The sequence below is a fragment of the Panthera uncia genome, chromosome B1, assembly GCF_023721935.1.
Source record: "Panthera uncia isolate 11264 chromosome B1, Puncia_PCG_1.0, whole genome shotgun sequence".
In the NCBI taxonomy this organism is placed as follows: Eukaryota; Metazoa; Chordata; class Mammalia; order Carnivora; family Felidae; genus Panthera; species Panthera uncia.
In genome coordinates, this window is record NC_064811.1 from 197547319 (window position 1) to 197575221 (window position 27903).

General features: G+C 42.0%; 1 protein-coding gene across 1 annotated transcript in view; it reads left to right on the top strand.

The window, feature by feature from the left end:
- Positions 1 to 27903, top strand: part of CSMD1 (CUB and Sushi multiple domains 1) — a 1037384-nt gene that overhangs the window by 747503 nt on the left and 261978 nt on the right. Inside the window, exon 25 of the mRNA XM_049630105.1 lies at positions 23934 to 24125. Coding sequence (XP_049486062.1) covers positions 23934 to 24125 — 192 coding nt within the window. The remainder of the gene's footprint in view (positions 1 to 23933; positions 24126 to 27903) is intronic.

Sequence of the window (27903 nt, forward strand, 5' to 3'; positions counted from 1 at the left end):
TCTCACCATTGGCCACTCACACACACAGATTGTGAGCAGCTCAAGGTGGAAGAGTTTTATTCAAATTTGATTAGCAGCACCCAGCTCATGACAGAGGCACAAAGCACGTGTACTGCATTGATTGAGCATGAGATGCCACCTTAGCTGAGGCTCTAAATCCCACGTTCCGTGGGAAGCTGGGATTTTAGCTGGGATTAGTCTTGTCTGATAGCAGCAAGATTGGTGAGGAAAGGAAAGGAGAGAAACAGGACAGGTACATGACACCTTCACTGTTTGTGAGAACATATCTTGTTTCCCTCCACTTTAATGAGATATAATGTGACACCGATAGAAGTAGGGTGTACAACCTGGTGATTCATACGTTTATATTTCGCAGAATGATTAGCACGTTCGTTTTTGCTAACACCTCCATCACATCGCGTAATCACCATCCTTTTCGGTGGTGAGAACATGTAAGATGTACTCCCTTAGCAACTTTCGTGTGTATAATACAGTACTTTTCACCATAATCACCGTGCATCGGACTCCTAGAATTTATTTACTTTGTTACTAGAAGTTTGTACCATTTGACCAGCATCTCCCCATTTCCCACATCGTCCAGCCTGTGGTAACTACCTTTCTATGATTCTATGATTGTGACTTTTTTAGATTCCACCTATGCGATGTATACAGTATTTGTCTTTCTGTGTCTGATGTAGCTCTACACACACACACACACACACAGAGAGAGAGAGAGAGAGAGAGGAGAGAGAGAGAGAGAGAGAGAGAGAGAGAGAGAGAGAGAGATCTGCAATGGGATTACATCTTTATCAATTCACCTGTTCAGGGACACTTAGGTTGTTTCCTTATCTTGTCTGTTATGAATAGTGCTGCAGTGGACATGGAGGTATAAATATTTATTCAAGATCCTATTTTGATTTTCTTTGGATAAATGCCCCATAGTGAGACTGCCGGATCATACTGTAATTCTACTTTTTAAAATTTTTTTAGGAAATTCCGTACTGTTTCCCACGGTGGCTGCACCAATTTATATTTCCACCGACAGTGCACAATGGTTCCCTTTTCTTGAGGATATCTCTTGGATGCTTGCTATAAAAGAGAATATCAACATTTTTCTATAGAACGACCATCTGGAGTATCATCTGTAACTGCCTTCCTGCTAACATAGATCCTACCCACACTCAAAGCTCATTGATCAGACCTCAGGCAACAGTGATGTCTGTGGATAGCCACGGCCTGCCCACCCTTCACCAAGACGTGGGACATAGAATTTCCCATGAATCTCAAACTCTAAATCAACACATGATATATTAGGCAGACTTATGCAACCTTATTTTGAGGAAAGGGAAATGCTCCCAAATTTAATAGACTGAATTATCACAATGTCTTTAAAAACATGTCATTCAAAAATAAGTTGAGTCAGTAAGGAGAGCATAGAGAGTGCAAATCACCGTGGCAATAAATGTTGAGATTAACCATCTAACCACACCCTGTCCTTGGTAAGGGTTACCCTTGGGCTCATAATGTGTGTGATACCATAGGTATAATAATTTCACAGTAATGAATTTAACTGTTCATTTGTGCACTCATGCATGGATCCATTTATTTGCCAACAAATATTTGACCCCTTCCTATTATGTTTCTGATATGATGCTGGTATTGGAAACCCACAGCTGTGGAAGGCAGAAATTGCCCCAGTCATCAAAAATGGTAGGAGAAGGGCAATTAGATAATGAATGTCTACAATGTGAATGGTTATAGCACCACTGAAACAACGTATGCCATTCAACAGCAATCCTGCACGTCTCTGGTTCCCACAGATCCTATCCGTGTCCTTGCCCTCCCTTGGATGACCTATCCAGCCCTGGGATTCTCAGTTCCCATCTTGTCTCTGGTTCCTGCAGATTCTATCCGTGTCCTTGTACCCCCTTGGATGACCTGTCCAGCCCTGGGATTCTCAGCTCCCATCTTCTACCCTTTGGTCTTCTCCACTGCATTTCCCTAACTCCTCTTGGGGTGCTCACTGGTCATGCTTCACCTAAAACTCTTGAAAAGTTAAGTGCAAACCTGTCTCTCTTCTACTCTCATATCTATCTGTCTCCACCCCTGTTTACTTCATTCCTTTGCTCTTACTGGGGCACCGAGGCTGTTGCTTTCTCCTTCCTATTCCTTCCTCCTAATTTGTGATTCTTCTTCCCTTACAGAGCAATGTCTTCCGTAGAATCTCTCCTGTGATATGCTGGACCCCCTTGTCTTGTGAGTTTTGTGCTATAGTCATCTGCCCTCATTCTCGTGCAGCCTGAGAGAGCCCCTGATAAGAGCCACATGAGCTGACAGCTTCTTCCACAAGATATGTTGGCCATCACCTCACCGGGGCTCAGCTATGGTAACTTGTCTGGTGAGCTCTTGTCCCCACTCACCTTATCATTTTCCAGTCTTCACCACTTTCCTCCAGTCATCAAACTGGTCATATTCTCTTTGACTTAATGGATGACTTCAAATCATACCTCAGCAAAGACAAAGCCGTCAGAAAGGTGCCTTCTACTTCCCTTTGCCAGACATACAAACCTGCTGTTGTCTCTGTTTGCTCACTCCTGTGACCCAGAATATCAGCCTCTTCTCCCTAGCAAGGCTCATCCTAACTAAGGATATCTCCGCAGCTGCCACAGGGGACTTTGCTCTGTTTTGACCTCTTTCTTTCCTTAATTTCATCCTTCACTCTTCCTGACTCCTTCCTTCTGGTATGTAATCGCTCAAATCACAGTGTAGAATGAATATGTTAAGACTGCCTTTGCCACCTTTGGGACCCATTTGTTGGTCTTCTCCCACTAGAACAAAACCTTATAGCATGGTCGCATCATGACAGCCAATGTCCAGGTGATCAGGATGGGACCCCCATCCTGGAAGCCACCACAGCAGCTAGGTCTCCACCAGCACCAGGCTCAGTCCAAAGGGCCGTTCAGGGGAAGGCTATTGTATTGTACTTGCATTTGAGAAAGACCACTTTGACAGAAAGCCAAGTCTGATCAAGCTAAGCGCCTGCTTGAAAACTACTCTAGTTTCTAGTTCACATGATGAATTCTGTCACATGACCTTGCGTTGGTCAACATCTGGCTTCTGTCTGCCTCTCCATTCTACCTCGCTTCTTCTCCTGATTTCCATCAGATCCTTTTCTCTTGTTTTCAGACCTTCGCTTTCCTGTTCCCTTGGCCAACACTACCCACCCCCTGGCCACTGTCTTCATTTTACAAGTCTCAGTGAAATGCAGTCTCTTTTAGGAAGTCCTCTGAACTGAAACCATAAATAAGAATACATTTTCTATGATTTTTTACCACTTCCCCTTCATAATATTCACCCTGAATTATTTTTATAACTTCCTGGTTGTTACTGAGCACCCTGGTACTCAGAGGTCATCAATATTTTGCACTAATTAGTTCATTTACTTTCTGCCTCACAGTTGACACATGATAGATAGTTTTTTGCCTTTTTTAATTTTTGTTTTATTTTGTGTGTATGTGTCTGTATTTTCTGCTTTTTTTTTTTTTTTTTTTAGTTCTTGGTACTGGTGAGACTGAATTTTCTAAATGAATTATTTTCTAAATATTTCTGCTCTAATATTCACAGTCTTTAGGACTGCTCCAGATCTACCCAGAAGACGTGTGTCAAATTGCATTTGAAAACAACTTAAGGTAGACCTCCCCAAATAGCTCACATTCCCATTGAGGCCATGGAAAAACGTGCGGTAGGGATTGGAGTAAATGCTTAGCAGCACTTAGTGTTATTAAAAAGGCTATAGGCTCTCCAGATGCTAGCAATCCTATCACCGAGCACAAGGGGGAAAAGATATGCTTAAATAATTTTATTGTATAAATACATAGTTTTTATTGTATATTTACATATATAATTACCCATGTATAATTTGAGCATAATAAAACTTATTTGAACTGACGAACTGCATGATCTCAAGTACACACACACACACACACACACACATATGTGCGTGCGTATAATTTTTAAACTAGGCAACACAGAGGCGTGGTTTTCTGTATGTGAGAGAACATCTGGCCTGGGGCTCGGCCCCGTCTTTACCAGTGGTGTAAACTTCAGCATGTAAGTCAAAACTCATTAGCAGTAATTTCCATGGTAATTAGGTTAAATTAGGCCGTAATACTGTTTTTTCCACCACACAGTTTTGATGAGGACTGTACTCAGAGGTAAGGAAGATAAAAGCACCTTGACTTACCGGTTTCCTCCAAATGTAAGGGATTGCAATTCTGTGTTCCCAGTTCTAGAAGTAGACTCAAGGGAGGTATTACGTGAGAAATGACTTAGTCTGCGGTTCTCAAGTTAGATTGTTCCCTCTGCTTGGTCCCCTGTTTCACACCACTCAATTCAAACTGACAGCAGTAAGATTCTCAGGCCTGGTGCTTGGCAAGACCGCACATAGCTATCCTTTTGACTTCAAAACAGGAAAAGGTAGTAAGGAAGTAGGTATCACTTTATCATGCTAATGATATGATGCCAGATCTTTGCAGTGCAGCTGAGGTTCCTAGAACATATTGAAAGTGTTAATCAAGCCTTTGGAATCAGTCAATAATAGGCAAATTTGCAAAACTCTTCATGAAAAGCCTGATGTTTAAGTATCTCCTCTCCTCCAGTCTGTTTTTGGTCAATACACGGCAGTTCATTGTTTATGCCTAATAGAAATCTGAGAGTCAGTTTAGCCATGATTACTTGCATGAATAGATGTTTTAAAAAGGAGCTTTGCAGGGTGAGGGTTGAGGGTTTTAATTTGCTTTTGACTTTAGATATAAAGAATCTAAAATCCCTTTCATTGACTGAATGAAGGATTCTTCAGTGCTGTCAGGATGCAAATCACAGCCAAGATTGTATGGCACATTCAAAATTAAAATAGTTGTGTTACTATTAGGTATAAGGTGGTTTTATTTTTTTATTTTTAAAATTTTTTGAAGTTTACTTATTTTGAGAGAGAGAGAGAGAGAGAGAGAGAGAGAATGAGAATGAGGGGGCAGAGAGAGCAGGAGAGAGAATTCCAAGCAGTCTCTGAGCTGACACAGCACAGAGCCTGATGTGGGGCTTGAACTCACAAAATGTGAGATCATGACCCGAGCCGAAATGAAGAGTGGGACGTTTAACTGACTGAGCCACCCAGGTTCCCCAAGGTGGTTTTAAACATAACTTTAAATAGAATAGTATTTCTAAACTTCCAAGGACAACATACTTGGTTTCTCATACATTTCTGTATTTGACATCATGGAAGAAAAAGTGCTAATTAGGGTGATTCTCTCTGAGAACTCACAGTCCCCGACTCCAGAGGAAGTGAGCTTGCTTCACTGGGCAGTCCTAGGTACTTCATGAGGACAGGTGATTCTTTTTTTTTTTTTTTTTTTTTTTTTTTTTTTCAACGTTTTTTATTTATTTTTGGGACAGAGAGAGACAGAGCATGAACGGGGGAGGGGCAGAGAGAGAGGGAGACACAGAATCGGAAACAGGCTCCAGGCTCCGAGCCATCAGCCCAGAGCCCGACGCGGGGCTCGAACTCACGGACCGTGAGATCGTGACCTGGCTGAAGTCGGACGCTTAACCGACTGCGCCACCCAGGCGCCCCAGGACAGGTGATTCTTGAATCATTGCGAACACTATTAATCTGTTATATTCTTAGGTTTTTTTATTAAAAAGTTTCCAAGTGCTTTCCTTTACATGGTCTAAGTTCTACAACTATATGGTATCCAAAGCTCACAAATATAGTTTCATAACTAACAAGTAGATGTTGGAACATTTGTTTGCAAAATATAGAAAAATAATCTGATTTGTAGATATTGCCTAAATTGGACGTTTATTCCATACCGGTCATATTCTCTTTCCAGTAACTGATTATGAGTCTCTTTGAACTAATTTAGAAAGTTAATTTAAAACAATTTAAACAAGTTAGTTTTAACAAACATCCAATATTATAAAATACAAATAGGAGAATCAGAATCCAACTATAAAACTTGATTAGGGAAAAAGGGAAGGGAATGATACATGATACTAAAAATGAAAATTTGTGGGGTGGCAAATCCATTTCATAGTTTAACAGTTGTAATAACATTTCTTAAATTACTGTATTTTCTTTTAATTAGCATGAAACATTTTTATGGGATTCAGACTGAACTTTGCTTTAATGAAATACACATTCCTTTTTGTGCAAAATCAAAGTAATTGATATATTTCTGGTGCATATTAAGCTTTTTAATTGTAGAATTCAGTTTATACTTATGTTTGGTGGATATATTTTTGGCATATTTTCATAGCTATTCGGCACTTGTTAAGTACAAATATCATAAAGCAAATTTTCCACTTTCAAAATATTGTGACACAGAACTCTTGGGTGACAGAGCATCCGGGGTATTTAATGTTTTCTTATAATGTCACTCGTCCTGTCTACACATCTGTTTTAATACCTGTGCTTCAGTTGACAGCCTGCAATCTTTCATGCTTTCAGCAGTTTTAACATGTCTGTCCAAGGAATCCTTGTCCTTTGATTTATTTTCTTCCCTCCTGGCTCATGGTAACAGCACCGATTGAGCCTCATGGGTAAATAGTAATTGTGTTCACTTGAAAGGACTTTCTGTTTAGTTTAGTTTGTTTGTTTGTTTGTTTGTTTTTGTTTTGTTTTGTTTGTTCCTAAGAGAAATTGTCATCATCTTCAGGAATGGGCAAAAATGCCACTGTGTAGGGTCCATCTTCAAATTTGCCAATAGTTACCAAGAATTTACAATCATGAAACCCATATTGCTTTTTGCCATGAAGGAACATTCAGAAATACATGACTTTTGTGTTGAGTCTGGATAAGTTTTTAATCCCTTTGAATTTTGAAATGAAACGTGTGTAAAAATAACTTTGGGCTTGTAGTCATTGTAATTCAAAGGAATATTACAATATAATTTTTTTATATTTTTACATTAAAGTTTTTCTTCAGAAGTGATTATAAATCCACATGCACTTGTAAGAAATAAAACAGAGAGATCCTGTGGATCCCTTACAGTCTCCCCCAATGATAACACCTTGCAAATCAAGAGGACGGATCACAGTTAGGGTGTTGGTGTTGATACAATCAATGTATGGAGCTTTCACCACCAGGAGGGCACCTCAGGTTGCACCCGAATACTCACCCATTTCCCTCCTGCATCCACTCTATCTTAAAGCCCACAACCATTAATCTGTTCTCCTTTGCTATAACTTTGTAATTTCAAGAACGTTACATGCAGGGAGTCATGGCGTACGTGGTCTCTTGATACGGACTCCTCACTCAGCCCGTTCGGAGAGTCATCTTGGCTGTGGCCTGTAGCCACAATTTATTTCTTTATATTGCTGAATAATACTCCATGGAATGGGTGTACTAGCTTCTTTAATCATTCACCCGTTGAAGGGTATCTGGGTTATTTCTAGTTTGGGACTATTATGAATACAGCTGCTATAAACATTCACGCACAGGTTTTTGTGTGAACGTAACTTTTCATTTCTCTGGGATAAATGCCCAGAAGTCTAATTTCTGGGTTGAATGGTAATTGAATGTTTAGATCTTAGCGGCCAAATGATTTTCCAGAGTAGCTGAACCATTTTACATTTCCACCAACGATGCGTAAGGGATTCCACTGCCTTGCATCCTCTCCCGCATCGGACGTCCGTGTGTATACACGAAAACGCAATAACGTACAACATTAACTGTGCTCATAGAGATTGTGCATTCCGCTAATGGCTAATCATTTTGAACACCTTTTTATGTGCTTATTTGTCATCTGTATATTCTCTTCAGTGAAATGTTGCCTTCTGCCTTCTGCACATTTTGATTAGATTATTTTTCCCATCTTGAACATTCTTTATGTATCTTAGATACTAGTCCTTTGTCAGATATATGGCTTTCAAATTTTTTCTCCCAAGATGTAGCCGATCTGTTCAACTTCCTAACAAAATCTTTCACAAAGGAAAGTTTTTAACTTCAATGATGTCTAATTTATAAACTTTTGCTTTTATGGATCCTACTTTTGTTTTCATGTCTAAATGCCCTGCCCTAAACTCTGAAGATTTTCTAAAACTTTTACAGTTTTACCTTTACAATGGAAATTTGTGATTCATCGTGAAATAATTTTCTTGTAAGATGTGAGACTTAGGTCAAGCAACCCCTCCACCCTTTACCCTCTTGTGTATTGCTCTGGTACCATGTGTTACTTTTGAAACGCAGAGAGAGATTTCTTTCCCTTTGCACTTGAGCAAACATCAGTTCCACTCCGAAGGGGGATAGGTCTCAGTAGAATCCATGTCTCCAATTATTGAAGGACTCTCACATTTTCAGAAATGAAAGGGAACATGTTGAGACACAATTAGGTGGCGCTTTGTAGAATTCAGACCACTGTCTTTCACTTACGGTCCAGGCTTGAGTGGACACACCCTAATGAATGAGTTAAGATTTTCCTTTCTGTGTATTTTCTAAACCTTTTCCAGCCACTAAGGCTTTAATACATATGCAACAGAATTTTGACTGCTAGCTAGTGTTTATCCTATGAAATACAAAGTATGTGATTCTTAAGAAGATTTCTCTATTCATGAGTAGAATCTAACCTAAAAGAGAAACTTTCAGAAAGTTGATAACCTGCTCATGTGCATAAAGAGATGAATTCATAAAGAATTTAAATCCATTTTCTTAACCCTAGAACATGAGAATTGATGTGATAATGCCTACTGCTTTCTTAAAGATCAATGTAAGGGTAAGGAAATGTATCAATGCAGTTATTACATGATAGTTTTCTACCCCAGGGGCCAACAAACTTTCTCTAGAAAGAAATAGTAAATATTTCAGGCTCTGTAGGTCCCATATAGTCCATGCTGCAATTGTGTAGCCCTGCTCTTGTAATGTGAAAGCAACCGTAGACAGTACATAAATGAATGGTCATGGCCATGTCCCCATAAAATTATATTCACGAACACTTGAATTCCATGAGCACAATTTAAATTTTTTGCGTCATGAAACAGTATTTTTCTTTTGATATTTTTCAACCACTTAAAGACATAAAAACCATTCTTAGCAGGCCAGCCCCATCAAAACAGATGTTGGGCCAGATCTGAACCACAGGCCATCAACTCCTGTTTTAGACCAATAAAAGCAAAATCAATCAGCTAGTGCTTTAATATTTGTATTTGAATCACCAATTCAATTAATTGGAGGGTGAGAAAGAAAGTCCAGTATCTCTCCTAAGTACACATTTAAAGTTGCAAAGGTACTTTTATGATGTCCCATGAGAAAAGACAAATGTATTTAATTGATCACCGTAATTGATTTGTAAACTCATCCAAAAGTAAATAACCTCTAACAGACACAGCAAATCTAATACTATAATACTGAGATGTCCAATCCTTCTAAATATGTGACAACTGTACACATGTTGTTTATTAACTAATTCATCCAGTCAGCCAGTCAGGCCATATTACCGAGTGTCTTCAATATGGCAGGCACTGTTCTAGCAGTTGGCTACGATTGAGTGAATGAAACAACAATCCCTGTTTTGCAGAGCTCACATTCTTGCTAAACATACGTGAATTTTCAGTTGTACTTATAAATGCGCACATGTATTCCATTCTTTAGTCAGGCAATTAAACATAGGGGCCCCTGGTCAGCTCAGTCGGTTAAGGGGCGGGCCAATTCTTAATTTCGACTCAGGTCGTGATCTCACGGTTCATGGATTCAAGCCCCGTGTCAGGCTCCGTGCTGACAATGTGGAGCCTGCCTGGGATTCTCTCTCCTGCTCTCTTTCTACTGCTCCCCTCTCATGTATGCGCTCTCTCTCTCTCTCTTTCTCAATAAATAAATAAATCAATAAACAAACAAACAGACATTAAGAAAAACAACTCCGAGCACTGAGGCATTCTAGTGAACATATGAGTGCACACTGTTAAGCGTGTTTTCACGGACTACTGCTGTGGCGCTCAGAGCGGGTGTTCACCTCACCCCATGAGCAGTTATTATGAACACATCTCCCTCCTGCACGAGCAACATTCCTAACTGGGTCCCGGGGGTTCCGGGGCCAGGTCCCCACTAGGACTCCCCCCATGTTCCACAGCTCTTACCTGCATTGTTTCCATCACAGTCTGCTGCTTACCCCTCCTCTTAGAGAACCCTATTTCCCTGAATGTTACTTTTCCATAGGCAGCTTTCAGTGATCTGTACTCCACTTTGTTTCTTCTTTTCAGATGTTTATTTAAATTCTAGTTACTTAACCTACAGTGTGGCATTGGTTTCAGGAGTAGAACCCAGTGGTTCATCGCTTCCATACCACACCCAGCGCTCATCCCAACAGGTGCCCCCCTCCGTGCCCGTCACCCGTCTAGCCCATGCGGCTCACAAAAACTAGTAACATTACACTTCGCATTTATTCCACGCCTGTCATTTATTCAGTTTCACATGTATGTCTGCTGCCTTTCTAAACATTGCATGGAAACACAGCTCCCTTTGCTGTTTATAAAAATAAATATCCGTAATTGAAACCTAGTTTCCAAATAGGAGGTCCAGATCAGGACATCATTTAGACTAAAAAAAATTAAACACCTCATTTCCTTCATTCTTCTTGGTACCCGTTGTAAATGTCTATTATTTTTAATTAAATCTGAGTTTATATCACATACTTCAGCCTCAGTTTGCGTCACATGCAATATACGTATAGAACTGTATGTTTATTTTTTGAGAATTGATTATTTGACTTAATTACATTTATTTCACACATAATTCACCTTTATGCTGAAACATATCCTTTGTTATATCATGATAATGCTTATAATAGTTCACTGGGTTTTTTTTTAAGTTTATTTATTTTGAGAGAGACAGAGACAGCGTGTGAGGGAGGGGCAGAGAAAGAGGGAGTGAGAGAACCCTAAGCAGCAGACTCTAGCTGTCAGTATAGAGCCTGGCATGAGGCTCCAGCCCACAAAGCCATGAGATCGTGGCCTGAGCCAAAATCAAGAGTCAGACACCCGGGCGCCCCTACTTAACTGTTTATTAAATATGCATTATGGGCCAGGCCTCAGGCCAGGTGCTTTAACTTCTTCATTCAACCAGTATTTATTGAGTGCCTACTGTATATAAGGTACTGTGTTGAGTGCGTGGCTTATCAATGAGCAAGACAGATGTGGCTCTTGCCTCAGGAAACGTGCCATCTGGTGAAAGTAAAATCAGGTCAGTAATGGAGTCCCGTGGGACAAGGCCTCTGGCTGGAGAAGGGCAGGGGCATCTATCCGGAAGTTGAAGGGATCAAGGAAAGACTTCTCGAGAAGACGATATTTAAGCTAAGATCGGTAGGATACGTAGAGCTTGTTAAAGTGGACGAGGGTGAAGGGGGACCTGTCTCTAACCATGCCATGTGTATCTGCAGAGGTGCTGAGATGAGAGAGAATGTTAAGATTATTTTGTCAAGGCCATGTTAGTAGTAACTGAAGCAAGTCTATTAAAACTAACTTAAGAAAAATATCGTTATTGGCTCCTATGTTACGAAGAGAGAGGGGGCGCCTCAGTCGGTTAAGCGTCCAACTCTTGATTTCTGCTCAGATCATGATCTCAGTTTGTGAGTTCAAACCCCATGTCGGATTCTGCACTGACAGCACAAAGCCTGCTTGGGATTCAGATTGTGTTATTGAACAAGCATTAAGCCAGAGTGTGTTATACATCACAGGCAATCTGCTATAAGTATGCAAAGACAGGAAGAAAACTCTGTCCCTTTTGTGTAAAGAGGCGTCAGCTATTACATACGTGTTCTTGGGAGAGACCATAACCAGTGCTCAAGCAGGAGGACTCGGAAACACCGTTTACTGTGACATAGTTCATCCTCAGTTAACCTGGTAGTTAGATAATCGGGTAGCTCTTCTGTGTTGGTTCATTGGCTGTGTATCCTGGAACAGTAAACTTCTCACACCCTTATGAAAGGAGGCGGGCAGTTTCAAGTCTTGGTTCTGGTGCCTGCTGACCGTCCTGTGCAGACTGGCTTAGAGGGGCACCAGCTTTCTGATGAGACATTTCAAAGGGATGGCTCCCAGCACCTTGGAAGAGATCATCCTACGTCAGGAGGCTGGCAAGTGGCCTATTTAGCTTTTTAAAAAAATCAGCGTCCATTTCAGAGAGACCGAGAAGGCATTAATTGCAAGTTTACCAAGTACATATTCTAGGAACCAGGAAGAAGTCTCTTCCTTTCGTTTCCAGTGGGTGGAACAGCCTTGACCTGCCCTCACAGGTACCGATGGAGGGCTGGCTGCAGGTGCGTGTGCACCAGGTACCAGCCATGAGCCGGGCTGTGCCCTGAGGTAGGGACAGGCTAACGGGTTGAGTGTGCCTTGTGCGAACCAAGGACAGCTGCTAGACTTCCCTTGCCTCCCTGGATGCGGGGCCGAGGCCTCCTGTAACAAAACACGGATGAGCAACAAGCAAACAGGCAGGAACTTGCTAACCCACGTACCTCGTGTATGCCCGGTACTCAGGGAGGTGTGTCTCCCCTGGTGCCTTCCCCACTTGCCGGAGTACCAGCCTCAACCAAAGACAAAAGAAGAAGGTGTGTGGGGAGGGGAGCCTCCTGCAGGCAGGCTGGCCAGAAACACGCGGTCAAGGAGGGAGAAGGTGGCTGTTGCTGATTTGAGCTGCTACCTTCTCCAGGATCCGACTCTCCTGGGATTAAGCCTTTCTTCTCATCCCGGTTCCGAGAGGAGACATTCTTACAGATGGAATTTCCTTTCGTTTCTCTTCCAAAAGGGTAACCTCTACTCTGTTTTCAGAACTTCTCTTGTGTCTGCTGTTTCTCAAAATTATCTGCGCAAAGTAAACCTGTGCCCGTAGGAATATTATGGGGTGGCCCTTTCTACCGCCCTTCGGTGCCATTTACAAAGATGGGAAATAGTAAATGCATAATTAAATAATTAATCAAGGAAGGAATTAAGAAAACCCCTGGGCTGTTTCACAAACGCATAATAGCAACGTGCCCACTTTCCTCCCTAGATGATTTCCAGGAACACCTTCCTGGTCTCTTATCAGCATAAAATCCAGAATCTCCCTCTGAGGGATTCTCAACTCTCCCCTGAAATACCCAGGTAATGAAGCGTGGGTTTGCACACTTGGAAAAGGAGTTGTCTGCTTCTGAACACGTGGGGTGGGCAGGGCTGAGAGTCTGTCCCTGGGACATCTGAGGCTCCAAGCCGCCTGGCGAAGCCTTCACGGGGTGACTGTTGAGGATGGACCCTGCCTTCCTCCCACATGAGGACGTGCGGAGGGTGCCACAGGCTGTGTGCTGCCTCTTATTCTTAACATCCTCGTTCCAAACTTTGTTCCTCAAACAACAGTCACTCATCAGTTCACTCCTCGGGGTCCTACAAGGCCCAGATCTCAGTCACTTTCAGTGCTGAGTCAGTGCCCCCCATGAAAGCTTTAGCCCTGGCTGTCCTGCCTCCATGATTTACCTTTGGGGGGCTGACTTGGAGAGGCACACAAAGTCTGAGCTGCTGGGCACATTTCTCCAGAAGGGGATCTCCAGCCCTGAGTGGAAATTTACCCCTCCTACAGAGGTGTTTGTACAAACTCACTGCCCTCCACCGGGCGACCTACAGGCTATCTATTGGGGGAAGGGTCCTCCCATCAAAACAAAAGATGGCTTTTCCTCAGAGGATGGGGAGAACCTGATGAGGTTTTTTTGAGTGGTAGTAGAGTTCGTGGGGTCCAGGGCCAATGGCCAAGAAAACATTCGTGAAGATGCCTTCGGTGTAAAAAGGTGACTTTATGAAAGCACAGGGACGGGACCTGTGGGCAGGAAGAGCCACCCTGGGACCCTGAGGAGAGACTGGTTATATACTATGGGGCTGGGAGAGGTGAGGTCCAGGGGAAGTTTCCAGTGAGACTTTCATATGCTAAAGACTCCCGGATACTGGAGGCCTGGCCATAGTCAGGCTAAGGTTTTCCCCTCCAGCAAAGCATTAGCATTAGGTCAGGAGGGAGTCCTGGAGGAACTCTGTTCTGCCTGCCTCAAGTATCTGTCAATGGGCTGCAGGGTGTAAGGACATTTAGTTCCATCTGCCATCACTATGCCATCACTATGGAGGGTGATGTTGGGGGTCCAGGAAACTGAGTCTGTAGGTTTCTGGAGATGAGGCTGTTGATCAGATTGCCTTTTTCTTGTGATTTACTAAGATATTTGTAAACTATGGAGACCCAGTCCTGCCTGACTGTGATCTCTGTCGGTTAATCCTTTGTTTTCTTTCCTCTCCTTTGTCCCTGGGCAGCCAGGAGAGCCTGAGGAATGTCACACACATCCCACCTTGGGGGAGGGGTGCGGTTTGCAGCCTGGCAGCTTGTCTTGCCCCTCATCAGACCCAGCCTACATTTACAGGACTAAGAGGACCACCCAGGAGACCATCCCCCGTTCCAGTTATTTCAGCTGTGCCTGCAAACCGTAAGAAGGAGCTCAGGGGCTGTCCCCTCCAAAGAGCCTCCCGGGCATCCCATACAGTCCCTGCCTGGCCAGTAGCTTTTTATACATTGTAAATGGCATGTCACACATAAGAGCTTTCCTTAATAAGCTGAACAACATAGGTTATACTTACTGTGCAGGTTATGTTCATAGCATGTGTACAGCCTCTGCCGTCTGAGGACTGCAGTGGTGCTGTTGTGTCTCCATACAGGCGTGAAGTGTTGTATCTGTTGAGGTGTGCTGCAAAGGGGTGGTTTAAAACTCTGTATGCTAAGCAAACTTCTATCAACTAATAGCTCAGTCAATAAACATTTTTAAGTGATGTTTAAGAAGCACGCAAGGGGCAATGAAGTTTTGGGGTGATGGAGGGTAGAGGGTCAGGAACAGATGGCCAAGAAAGAATTCTTGAAGACGTCTTTGGTGCCAAAAGGTGATTTTATTAAAGCAAGGGACAGGACCCATGGGCAGGAAGAGTGGAGCTGGGGTTGTGAACAGTGTCTGGTTTCATACTTTGGAGCTGGGGGGGTCAAGTCAAAAGGGCGGCCCCCAGAGGGACTGTGATTCCGCTAAGCAGGACTCAGAGATGCCAGAGGCCCGGCTATTGCGGAGTTCAGGTTGTTTTCCCTCCAGGAGGCATTAACATCAGGACGGTAGGGCGTCCTGGAGAGATGTTCTGCTCTGTATTTGCCACAAGTCTGGTCGATGGGCTGCAGATTATGAGGGCATTTAATTTCACCTGCCATTTCCTTCTTGCTTTGTTCCCACATCACTATGGAGGGTGATGTTGGGGCTCCAGGAAGCTGAGCCTACAGGTTTCTAAAGATTAGGCTATTGATAATATTGCCTTTTTCTTGTAATATACTGAGATATTTGTAAACAGATGGAGACTCATTCTTGCAAGACTGTGATCTCTCTCAGTTAACCATTTGTATTCTTTGCTTTTCTTTGTTCTTGGGTGGCCAGGAGTGCCTGAAGAATATTACACACGTCCCACCTGGTGTGGGGGGGGGGGGGGGCTGCTGGTGTGCTAGCTTGTGCTTGGCCCCAGCTTGCCTTATGGTCCCTTATCAAGGAATACCTGATGCATTTAATAGGACGTAGCCCAATTTCTTAATTTTTATTTCATTAGAAATAGGGTCTTCAATGTTACAAATTAGTTTTCCAGTTGGAAGGGAATTTGAGTCCATTTCAGGTTCTTCTTTAATAACTCTCTTCTGTCTATACTGTTAGAAACAAGAAGGTCCATTGCATTCACATGAAGTGGAGCATGGCTTTGGGCTCTAGGTGCCCGGGACAGTCTGGGATTGCAGTGGGCAGAGAGTTGGAGACATCCTTTAGATTCTATGCAGCCTGTGGAAAGTGTGTCTATGATCTGAAGTATTCCACAGAACCCCTTGGGAAATCGAAAAGCTCCATATTCATCACCTCAAGAACAGTACCTTCTTTTTCTAAGGTAATAGAGGGATAAGGCCGATGTCACTAAAAGTATTATTTCCCTTTTTTATGGCAAGAAACCAGGAGTCAGAGTCACCGAAATCCCATTTGAAGAGAAAATATTTAAGAGAAAAATGACTAAAAGGTACATTGTGACCCATCAAAGAATACAGTTGTGAAAAAGAAATCAACACAGGCTTCATCATTAACTTTGTATGACCCTGAAGACGGAGAAGAAATTTCTGACCCCAACACAGTGTCTTTGGTTGGGGGCTTTTATGTTAGTTCCTGGATAAGCATTATCACCTTCACCAGGAAACATCTTTCCACAGTTCATAGCCAGGAGAAAATAAAATGGCATTTATTTCAAAGATCCAACCAGTGTATCTCCCCTTGCATCGTATAAAACAGTTTCCTTGACTTCACCTCAAGTGTTCTCATTGCTTTTTTCATCCAATTTAAATAACCCTGGGAACGGTTTATTTTTATTTCATAATTCTACAAGAAAAGAGGAAACATTTGGGGCTAATTTCAATTCGACTAGACGTCATGGTTGATCTACTGGTAATTTCAAATAATCTTTGAAGATACACAAGCAAGCGTATGTATCCTTTCTAAGAACATGTAAAGAGCAGTTTTATGACAGCCCGCAGTATCATATAATTAGCCATCTATGTGCTCGCAGTATTTCTATTGACTAAACAACATGAACTTCAGGAGTATATAACTTTTTAATGCTGTGCTCTGGGATTATTCTAGATATTCCAATGAAAATTTGGTTTGGAAGTAGAAAATGTACTTGTAAAACAGGATTAAACATGATACCATCGAAGGACATAGAACCATCAGTACAAGCCACTGTTTCATCTCCTGGTGTTCTGTGGATCTTCATTTGGAAGAATTTGAAGAGGTTCGTCAAGAAGAATGTGCTCTATTACGTGAATTTAGGAAACACTGGATTAAACTATTAAAAAAAAAGAGGTTTCTTTACTGCAAGATTTCTCTGAACCTTTAATCCCTGGTATGCAATGTGAACGTATGAGAGGGAACTAAAGTACCCAGTATTTGCCAGTCTTGTTTGACCAAATACCTGTTCATAACCTACAGAAAAGTGTTCTGTGGAGTACTGATTTTTGCAAGGCTGATGCATCTATTGAAATTCTTGTTCACGCACAAAATCTGTGCACCTTTGCGTAAAGCTTCATTGTTGGGCGGTGGGTGTTTTTGCTTTTAATAAATATTGAATACAAATTTGGAAAGAGAAGTAATTAAAATATGTCTTCATTTTAACAATTACAGTGAGGTTCATCCATGATCTCCTTGGCTGTTCTTCTAAACTTTCATTTTAAATTATTTTCACACTAAATAAACTGTGGCAGAAATTAACACTTAGAACTGCATATGAAATCATACATATGACCATTTGCTTGAGAAGATGGAGTTTGTTTTGAGTATATGCAACTCAGCCCAAAGGAGAAGTTTGGTTAATGTGCAATAGATTTGCTTATTTTTATTTTTATTTTTATTTTTATTTTTATTTTTATTTTTCCTGAAGCCCAGTGAAATCTCAGCAAAGGTAGAGGACAAATAGATATTAGACTCTTTAGGAACATTCCTCAAATAGTAAACTCAAGATTGCTTATAAAATACTCCTTCAATACAGGTACCATTTTGTTGCCTAGATGGTGGCCACTTAGGATTCTGGAGATTGAATTATCTAATTACTGTTCTATCTCATATAAATGGGTGGCTTATGGGTGGGGCGCTCCTGACGTTCTAACCAAAAGCTTCACATCCTGAAGTCTGTTCTGCACTCCAGCACTATACCAGTCTTATTTTGGGGTAATGCGTTCGCTTTCTGCTCTGCCTTCTAATCTTTATACTTATCAGAAAGTGGGAAACTAAAAATATGTCCTTCAGTGACTGTAAAATGGCATTTCTTGCCCTCTTCTCATCGGAAAAACCTATTCTCAAGCTCTGATGCTTCCTTTCCTCTTGATATCTACTGAGACCTGTATTTCCAAGGAAAATGCCCCTTCTTAACACACCCGAGGTGACAAATAACAACAGTGGTGATGAACGGTATGATATGCCAGATGTCATTCTATGGGATGAAGATATAACTATAATTGAGGGGCTTCAATGTCTAGCCTTACAATAAAATAGGTACTTTGACAACATATTTACTGAAAATACATGAAAGATGCTGGAGAAAATTGTTGTTAGTCTTTAAAAATGTATAACTGAGCCTATAAGAAAATAAGGAATCCTCAGAGGTCCTAGAATCATGTGAAATAGGGAGAGATTATGAAGCTCAGAAGTTGGCTTTGTCTTGACAGCATCTGGGGGTCAACAGTGATGCCAGGCTTCCATTTTGAGAGTGCAGTGGGCTGAGGAAATAGGAAGCCAGTTAAAAGATCTTTCCGATATTGGAAATATAACTGGACACCTCATATACATTTAGAATTCTTGGGGGGGTGTTTACTGTCAGTATAAGGGAGAATAGAGAGATGATAGATAGATAGATAGATAGATAGATAGATAGAGGCACAGATATAGATATATATGATGTAGAACTCATAACCACAAGCTGATAGCACACTAGCTCCTATCATCTGTATGGTTTAAAATGCATCACTTTTCTCATAAATATAAATTTATTGTAAAGAGGTAGAAGGCTCCTAGTATTCCAGGTGCATGGTAAAATCAAATGTGAATCTCCTCTGGATGAATGTAGCTTTAGAGAAAACCACAAAGAATTTCTATGGCTGAATCTTCAAAAAAACAGAAGTGTGAATTCAAAACTCAGAAACACTATAGTTTCCGTGAGATATTGGAATTATTATCAGATCAAAAAGTCTGAAAAATAAAAGAGAAGAGCAAAGCTGAAATTATCAAAAATCCAGATTTCAAGATATACTACAAAGCTGTAGTAATCAAAACAGTATGGTCCTGGCACAAAAATAGACACATAACATCAACAGAACGTGAGACAAAGCCCACAAACCCATGTGTCAAGTAATCTTCGACAAAGGAGGCAAGAATATACGATGAGGAAAAGACATCTTCAATAAATGGTGCTGTGAAAACTTAACAGCCACATGCAAAGGAATAAAACTGGACCACTTTCTTACATCCTACACAAAGATAAACTCAAAGCAGTTTAGATACCTAAACGTGAGACCTGAAATCATAAAACTCCTAGGGAAAAAAAAAACAGAATAATATTAGTATTCAGAATACATAACACCAGAAAAAAAAATAACCAATTAAAAATGTGCAGAGGTGCTGAGTAGATATTTTTCCAAAGAAGACATCCAGATGGCCAAGAAACACATAAAAAGATGCTTAACATCACTAATGATTGTGGAAATGCAAACACACCTGTCAAAATGGCTAGAATCAAAAAGACAAGGTGTGGTAAGTGTTGACGAGGATGTGGGGACTAAAGGAACCCCTGTGTGCTGATGGTGGAACTGTAAATGGTGACCCATTGTGGGTAACAGTATGGAAGTTCCTGAAAAAATTAAAAATAGAACTATGATACCATCTAGTAATTCCACTAGTGGGTATTTACCCAAAGAAAACAAAATCACTAATTTGAAAATATATGTACACCCTACGTTGCTTGCAGCATTATTTACAATATCTTAGATATGGAAGCAACCTACGTGTCTGTTGATAGATGAATGGATAAAGAAGTGGTGCACACACACACACACACACACACCCACAGAATATTACTCAGCCCTAAAAGAATGAGGTTATGTCATATGTGACAACATGGATGGATCTAGAGGGTATTTTGCAAAGTGAAATAAGTCAGAGATACAAAGATGGATGCCATCTGATTTCAGTTATATGTGGAATTAAAAAAAAAAAAAGAACATACAAACAACAGCAAAAAAAACAAAAATAGACCCATAAATCAGAGAAGAAATTCATGATTGCCAGAGGGAGGGAGTAGGGAAGGGCAAAATGGGTGACAGGAGTGGGAGATTCAGCTTCCAGTTATGGAATGAATAAGTCATAGGGATAAAAGTTGCAGCTAGGGAAGATAGTCAATGGTATTGTAAGTGATATGTGGTGACAGAGGGTAGCCACACTTGTGGTAACCACAGTGTAATGAACAGAGTTGTCAAATCACCGTGTAAAAAAAGAACAAAGGAGTCAAAATGTGAGTAAGTAACAATATACTATATAAATAGCCAAATATATTTGAAAACAAATGATGCATGGTAGAAAAGCACAATGATGGAAAATTTAAAACTCAGTGTCCTGTTAAGATAATAAACTGGAGGGGCACCAAGGTGGCTCAGTCAGTTGAGTGCACTGCTCTTGATTTCAGCTCAAGTCATAATCCCAGGGTTGTGGGATCGAGCCCTGCATCAGGCCCCACACTGGCCACGGAGTCTGCTTAAGGTCTCTCTCTCTCTTTCCCTCTCTCTCTTTCTCTGCCCCTCCTGCTTGCTCTCTCTCTCTCTCTCTCTCTCTCTCTCAAAACTAATTTAAAAAAAGAAAATAAGTTTGATGCAGATGAAGCTATGAAAGGATGATAACTCTCAACAATTGCCCAGAAGAGAGAACGAAGTTTGCAGAGATTTTTTTATGTTTATTTATTTATGACCAGAGAGAGAGAGAGAGAGAGAGAGAGAGAGAGAGAGAACACATACATGAGCAGGGGAGGGACAGAGAGAGAGAGGGAGATAGAGGATCTGAAGCGGACAGAGGATCTCTGCACTGAGAGCAGAGAGCCCAAAGCAGGACTCGAACTCACAACCTGCGAGATCATGACTGCGCCAAAGTCACATGCTTAACTGACTGAACCACCCAGGTGCCCTGAGAGAACGAAGTTTAAAAAGATTATAAAATGAAAGGAAGGTTAAGAGACATGGAAGATAGAGATATTTGCTTAAATTTAATTTGAGAAGTGAGAAACAGAAAGATTTGACGAGATGATGGCTTAATCCTCAGATTCAAAACCTCCAGTAAATTCCCAGCAGAGTTAGTAAAAGGAAAATCATGCATAGATGCAATATTATGAAAGTTCGAATACCAAATACAGAGTATGATCTTATTGTAGTTTCAGACTGAAAGATGACATGGGAAAACTGGAAGCCAGAAGAACTAGAATAATTTTCTTAACAGTAGTGAGGAGCAGGGGGAAATCCCAACTAGTTACTGACTATAACTAGTTACTGACTGATTTTTACTGACTATAAACTCAGTAAAAATTTCCTTTAGGAGTAAAGAAGAATTTAAAATATTTTTAAAAAACTAAAGTGTTTTTGGACAAAACAAAGATAATTTACCACCACAGGACTTGTTTCAGTCAGTTATTGCTGCATAACAAAGGACCCCCAAACTGAAACACTGTCTGCTGGAGCAAGTCTATTTGATTTTATTATTTTTTTAATGTTATTTATTTTCGAGAGAGAGAGAGACAGAGTGCGAGCGGGGGAGGGACAGAGAGAGAGGGAGACACAGAATCCGAAGCAGGCTCCAGGCTCCCAGCTGTCAGCACAGGGCCCGACACAGGGCTTGAACTCACAAACTGTGAGATCATGACCTGAGCTGACATTGGACGCTCAACTGAATGAGTCCCCCAGGCACCCTGGACCAAGTCTATTTCAGACTGTGGGTCTCCACCTTCGGACTATGGGTCTCCACCTTCAGACTGTGGGTCTCCACCTTCAGACTATGGGTCTCCACCTTCACTCTGTTTTAAACTGTGGGGTAGCTTTGCTTCAAGGTCCAGGTCTGCAAGCCGACTGACAGTCTTGCTTCATGTTCTTATTCTTCCAGGACTCATAAGTGTGTCTTTTCATGGTTAGGGCAGAAGGGTAAGAGGGAAACCTCCTTGAGCCAGCCTACACTTGTGCTCGCATGGTATCTGCCAGCTGCTAGCAGAATGAGTAAATTGTGGCACTGATGCAAGGAAAACCGTGTGCAATGACAGTAACCAGAGCATCACGCCTGAATGTGGATGACTCACAAACATGATACCGAGCAAATAGAAAGTCTCGTAAGAAGCCGTAATGTGTGATTCCATTTATAGAAATTCAAAAGGGAGGCCACCCATGCAGCCACTATCGGGATGCATCCATTTATGGTAACTATCAAGAAAAGGAACAGAATCATAACCATGAAATTCAGAATAGTGACTTCATCGGGAGTGGAGGGGCGGGGGGGGCGGGGAGAGTGCAGGCATCGATATGTATTGATAATATGGCTGAGTGATAACATTCTGTTTTTTAATCCGAATGGTGTAATAGTTGTTCCGTTTTTTGTGTTTTTAATAGTGTTTTAGATCTTCGTGGTTCTGTACTTCAATGTATAATAAAAGCCAATTAGTGAAAAATGGTGTCTGGGTAAGGCAACCTGTGCCTTCAGTCAGCTTGGAGAGACAGGTTTGCAAGGTGCCACACGTGATGTTCACGACAGATTCAATAAGTTAGATATTTTCCATTTGTTCCGATTAGTTAGCTGAAGGTCAGTGAGTTGAGGCGATCTGGGTCCCAGGGGGCAAGGCTGGGCGCTGAGGCAGGCCTGACCTCTCCGAGGAGCCTTGACGTTCGTACTTTCCCTTCAGCCTTCAAACCTGCACAGCCGGACCCTTCCCCCAGAGAACACAGGGCGCGTCCTGCACTGTTTTGCATGTCCTCACTTTTATTGAAATCACAGCTGTCTAGCCAGATATGTCGCGAGGTCCCAGAATTCCCAAACCGAACCAGACGGGAAACCCAAAGCACACGATCCAAGCCCGCACGTTTCTGGCAATCTGCACACGTCAGGATGGGCAGCATGCTGGCTGGGTTGTGGGGCAGTCACCGTTTCCCTTTCTCTCTCGCTCAGGAAGCGGGTGTTCTGTGCCCTGGTGCCCTCCACAAGAAGAGCTAACTTTCCATCACAGTCCCTTCGGCCCTGAAGAGGGAGCGAGCTCGCCGTTGTAGGTGAAAGTGAAAATGGAATCCCAAAAATTCTTTGCAGTTTTGGACCCTGATGGGCGTCTTCCTAAGTTTTAGTAAAACATCAAGTACGAAGCAGTGACAGAAACTGGAGACAGTGACAGGACTTTTCAGGCCATTATGTTTCAGTGCATTGTGGGAGTTAAAATCCTGGTCCAGAATCTGGGTGGGAAAGTAGCTCTGTTGATGGGACTCACACGGGGCTGGTGGCTGATTTGTGGGAAGTGGTTTGGGTGCCTCTATTACAATACGCGCTCCATAGGACTTCAGAGGCTCCTGTTCCGGCTGTCCCCCCAAAGCTCTCTTACCAGCTTGTTTGGAGATGCTGGTCTCTACTAAACCGACTTGAAATTCCTAATTTTTAGATTCTTTTTTGGACCAAGAATCATCATTTTCAGAATTTTGTTGAAATTAGGATGACCGTTTCATTTGTTGTCCGAATTGGAAGTGTTTTGAGAGCGAAACGAGATTATTAATCATTTTACCATGAAATGGGGTTATTAACAATTGCACCAAGAAAATTACAGCTATCCACGAATGGTATCCTGGTTAAGACCGACCCGCGTCTTCTCTCGCTGGCCCCCGTTGTAACGTCAAAGGTCATCGTGAGCTGGTGTTGCCTGGAAGGCACAGAACGTAAAGGAGTTTGTCCTGTTCTGTTTTACTCCACGTTCTTTAAGATTGTGGTGGTTTAAGCATTTTCAATCGTGGTTTGTATTTTCGTTTAGATATTGTTAATGAGAACAGCGGAGGAGAATGTACGTGTGCTTATTAAGGATAGCATAATGCAACTCCTTGATACGTTCCATCACTGGCTGCGTTTTCAACAAACTTTGCTTGTGTCTGTTCAAAGTGAGCATTCTCAGGATGCAGGTTATTGAACGTATCCCTGGGAATAGGAACTCTTCATACATTCAGGGGCAGACGGAAGAATCCCGATGCCAGTCAAGAGGGCCTCAGCACACAAGAGCTCCCTCACCCGTGCAAGCGTGGGGACCCCGTGTCCATCGTTTGACCCGGTATTGCCTTTGTTCCGCAGCATCCGTCGCGTCCACCTGCAATGACCCAGGCCTGCCTCAGAACGGCACCCGCTACGGCGATAGTAGAGAGCCGGGGGATACCGTCACCTTCCAGTGTGACCCCGGATATCAGCTCCAAGGACAAGCTAAAATCACCTGTGTGCAGCTGAATAACCGATTCTTCTGGCAGCCAGACCCTCCCACGTGCATAGGTATGGTACAACAGAAAACAGACATGTTCTGTTTCAGAACGCATGCACGCCACTCTAAACGTTGCTCCATAAATGTGTTCGTTCTTCAGAAACATGTCTCACGTGCCCTCTGGTTCACAGACTCCATGGAGATTTCACTGTAAACCTGGAAACTTTATTTCATTAGGTGAAATGAAGGAAGCGGTTTACTTAATGTGCAGTAATTGACAGTTACTTAACGTGTCCTAGCCTCAGCGGAGCTTGTAAAAATGACTGTGACTTAAAATTCTGGGTGGCTGAAAATTCATAACCCTTCCTTTGCAATTCTCATTTTTAACATAGAAACATGCCCTTCAGCAAAACCTACTCAGTAAGAAGTATTTTCTTTTTTTAGATGGTTTTTCCATAATATCAGTATATTTGAACAGAATCCCGAAAACTAGAGATTATACTGCTTTGGTCAAAATGAAGATAAAAGGAGAACCATGTTTTTGAAATTCACTAGGATTTTGTAGGTTGACCTTACTCAAAGGATAGCAGTTGGTTTTGCAGACTTCTGTTTGAATAACTATTCACGGAACTCTATCACAAATATGGTTTCAGGGAAATACATATTTTTGTATAAATAGTGATTACATATAGAATGTCCCTTCATTCAGTCAGCTGTTTGACCATAAATACCTCTTGCACCTTATTTTTGAAAGGAACCCTGCTAAACTTTATTATTTTAATGAACTGTCACCGTTGAATTTGGACTTCTTTATGATCTGCTTGAAAAATGTAAAATTTAATTAATCTGTGAAGAGAGGAAGTGATCATGAAATGATATGCACATAGTTAATAGGCCATTTTGCATAGGGTGAACTTGAGGGGATTCTGTGATTTAAAATGATTTTTATTGTCATCGACGCAGCAGTAGAGAGATTCTCCGTGGTCCCGGGGAGCTGTGCTACGCAGCTCATAACTTATCACTAAGTACTTAGAGGAGTTTGAAGATGGATGGGATCTGATGGTTCTGCTCGTTAGCGTGTGCAGCCACGTCAGAGAGCTGCCTTTGTTTACCTGATGCTTTGTGCCGCGTCTACCTTTCATAACTCTGTGGGCGCCATTCTGCATTTCATTCCAAGCCGCCTCATCTGGAGATTTGCAAGATTTCTGCGTGCTTCTTTTTAAGATAGAGTGATTGCCTATAAATGCAACGAGCATTTTAAACCATCACGCTGTTTTTAAATTGGGAACAACTCCCCCCCAGTTTGCATGATTTTAATCTCATGGGGGAGCCGTGCATGTATCCATTGAACACTTCGAGATTATTTCTCAGTTGGCATTAATGTAGACATTGGGAGAGCGTGACCATCTTCCCAACTAATCGATCGCCTTTCGTTAGTTTATATCTTAGTGACATAGTTTTGACCAATGACTAGATAAGCCAGTTTCCAGCAGAGAAAATAGGCAGCGTTTCTTCTGCCTTGAGCATCAGCACCAAGGACGGGCTAAACTCACCTGCAGGTAAATGAATATCAATTATCTTGGCAGCCAGGCCTATGCATATAGGTATTATGTAACGGGAAATAGAAAATGTGTATATGTGTATTTGGGAATAAGTGAATCTTATCTTTTCATTACATTTTAAATATATATATACATACATACATATATACGTATATATATATATATATATATATATATATATATATATATATTTTTTTTTTTTTTTTTTTACAAGTTTCCCAGAAACGAGGCTTATGTCCTCTGTAAGAAACTTGTCAACTGGGGCATCAGCTGATCATGTCTTAGCATGCACATAAATTCTGTTCTGCTGATTTAAAACAGTTTTTCTTTTATCTTCAAGCCTTTTTCCCCCCTTATTAAAAAATAATGCATGTTTAGTTAAGGGGAAAAGAGGACAAAAAGCTGTCATCTTTCTACTTGGAGGCAAATGCTATTAACACAAACATACATAAGTAAGCTTCATAATTATTTTATGTTTATCGAGTCTATTTCCAAAATGTTTTTAAGTGACAGCATCCTATTTTGTCAATTGCACTTTGACTTAGCAGCGCGAAACAAAATGAGGATCTTTTTGTGCCGTGATGTGCTTTCTGCGTGTTCTTCATGACTGCACAGCATCCAAGTGGATCCGCCCACACGGACTGCTCTCGTCCCCTCTGACTGTGCACTCAGAATCGCTTCAGTCTTCCCCCTACCACAAAGATTGCCAGAATGAACCCTCTTGTTGCAAAACACACCCTTGATTATTTATAAATGACGTATCTCTACACATGTATGTGTTTCTTAAGCTTTTAAAACATTTTTCAAAACTCAGAAGGGTTGCACCAATTTACCAACAGAGCCATGAGTGAGTGTTTATTTTCCTTAAAGGAGGCAAAAAACAAAAGAAAACAAAACCAAAACCCTGTTCTTATTTCTTTTTTTATTGTTATTTTTAATGTTTATTTATTTTTGAAGGAGAAAGAGAGCATGAGCCAGAGGAGGGGCAGAGAGAGGGAGACACAGAATCTGAAGCAGGCTCCAGGCTCTGAGCTGTCAGCACAGAGCCCGATGCGGGGCTCGAACCCACGAACCCCGAGATCATGACCTGAGTCAAAGTCAGCGCTCAACCCAGTGCTTTTTCCCCTTTTATTATTATTAGTGTTTCCCCTCGTATCTTCATTTCTTTCTCTCTCTTTTCTGAAATCCCTTAGCCTCTCACCTGCTGGCATGTTACTCATATTTCCACCACCTCGTCTGTTGCTGCTAATTTTTGCTGTGGACTGGTTGGATAGCTCCCTTTTCTCACTTATCAAAGGACTCCAATGAATGAGGCACTACCTTTGGGATTTTTAAGCGGATTCCCGAGGACTCCTCTGCAGACCAGAGGACACTCACCACTTTCTCGTTCTGCATGAGGATCCCTCAAAGTCCCCATAATCTCTCTTTCCTTGTATAGGCTGCAGTACCTTTTCTCCAACTCCAAGTTGTAAATGGCTCTCAAGAGCAAGAATTTGCCCTAAGTTTGCAGAAATTCATTCTGTGTCATCGTCTTGCCCTGACCCCCAAGGCAGCTCTTTCGAGCCCAGTTATGCCATTTGATGGTGTGAATGCTGAGTTGTATCGAAGCAGAAACACGCATGTGTCTCATTCGAGTGTGCTGCTTCACACCGTGAAGGATGGAGGTGCTGTTGGTACGTTAAGGAGGGGATCCTAAGGATTCGGGAAGGAGGCACTGGGGATTGATACAGATTCGTGGGTTTTGTGTCTACGTCCATTCCCTCTGGAGTATTTCCCGAAGTGTCTGGGTCACGTTTTGTACTCAATGCTGATCCTGTCCAAAATATTTTGCAAGCTTTCAGATTACAACCTAATGAAACTAAACTGAAGAATGCCTGACCCAAAGAGAGAACAAATACAGCCAGACAGTGCTACTTAATTCCCCTGGGTGCTCTTGGATAACCTCATTTAAAAAGGCCTCCTTGGATCTCTCAGGATAAGACAGGAATGCCTCTTGGTTTCTCTTAAACCAGTACCTTGTGTCACCCCCACATTCTTCCTGCTGGCAACACCCTGGTAGCCAGTGTCCTGAATCGGTCGCTCTGCGTCTTGCAAACCCTGCATGCGGCGGAATCTTCTAGACCCGGAGGTACCTGCTCCCTCCATCTCAGCGCCACCTGCCTCCACCCGCGCCTTGCCTGGCTTTCCTCTGTCAACGTCCACTTGATTCTGGGGGAGCCGAGTAGACAGGGGCCCCAGCAGAGTTTATTACAGTCACACTCGATGCTGGGGGGACATGTGGGTTTAG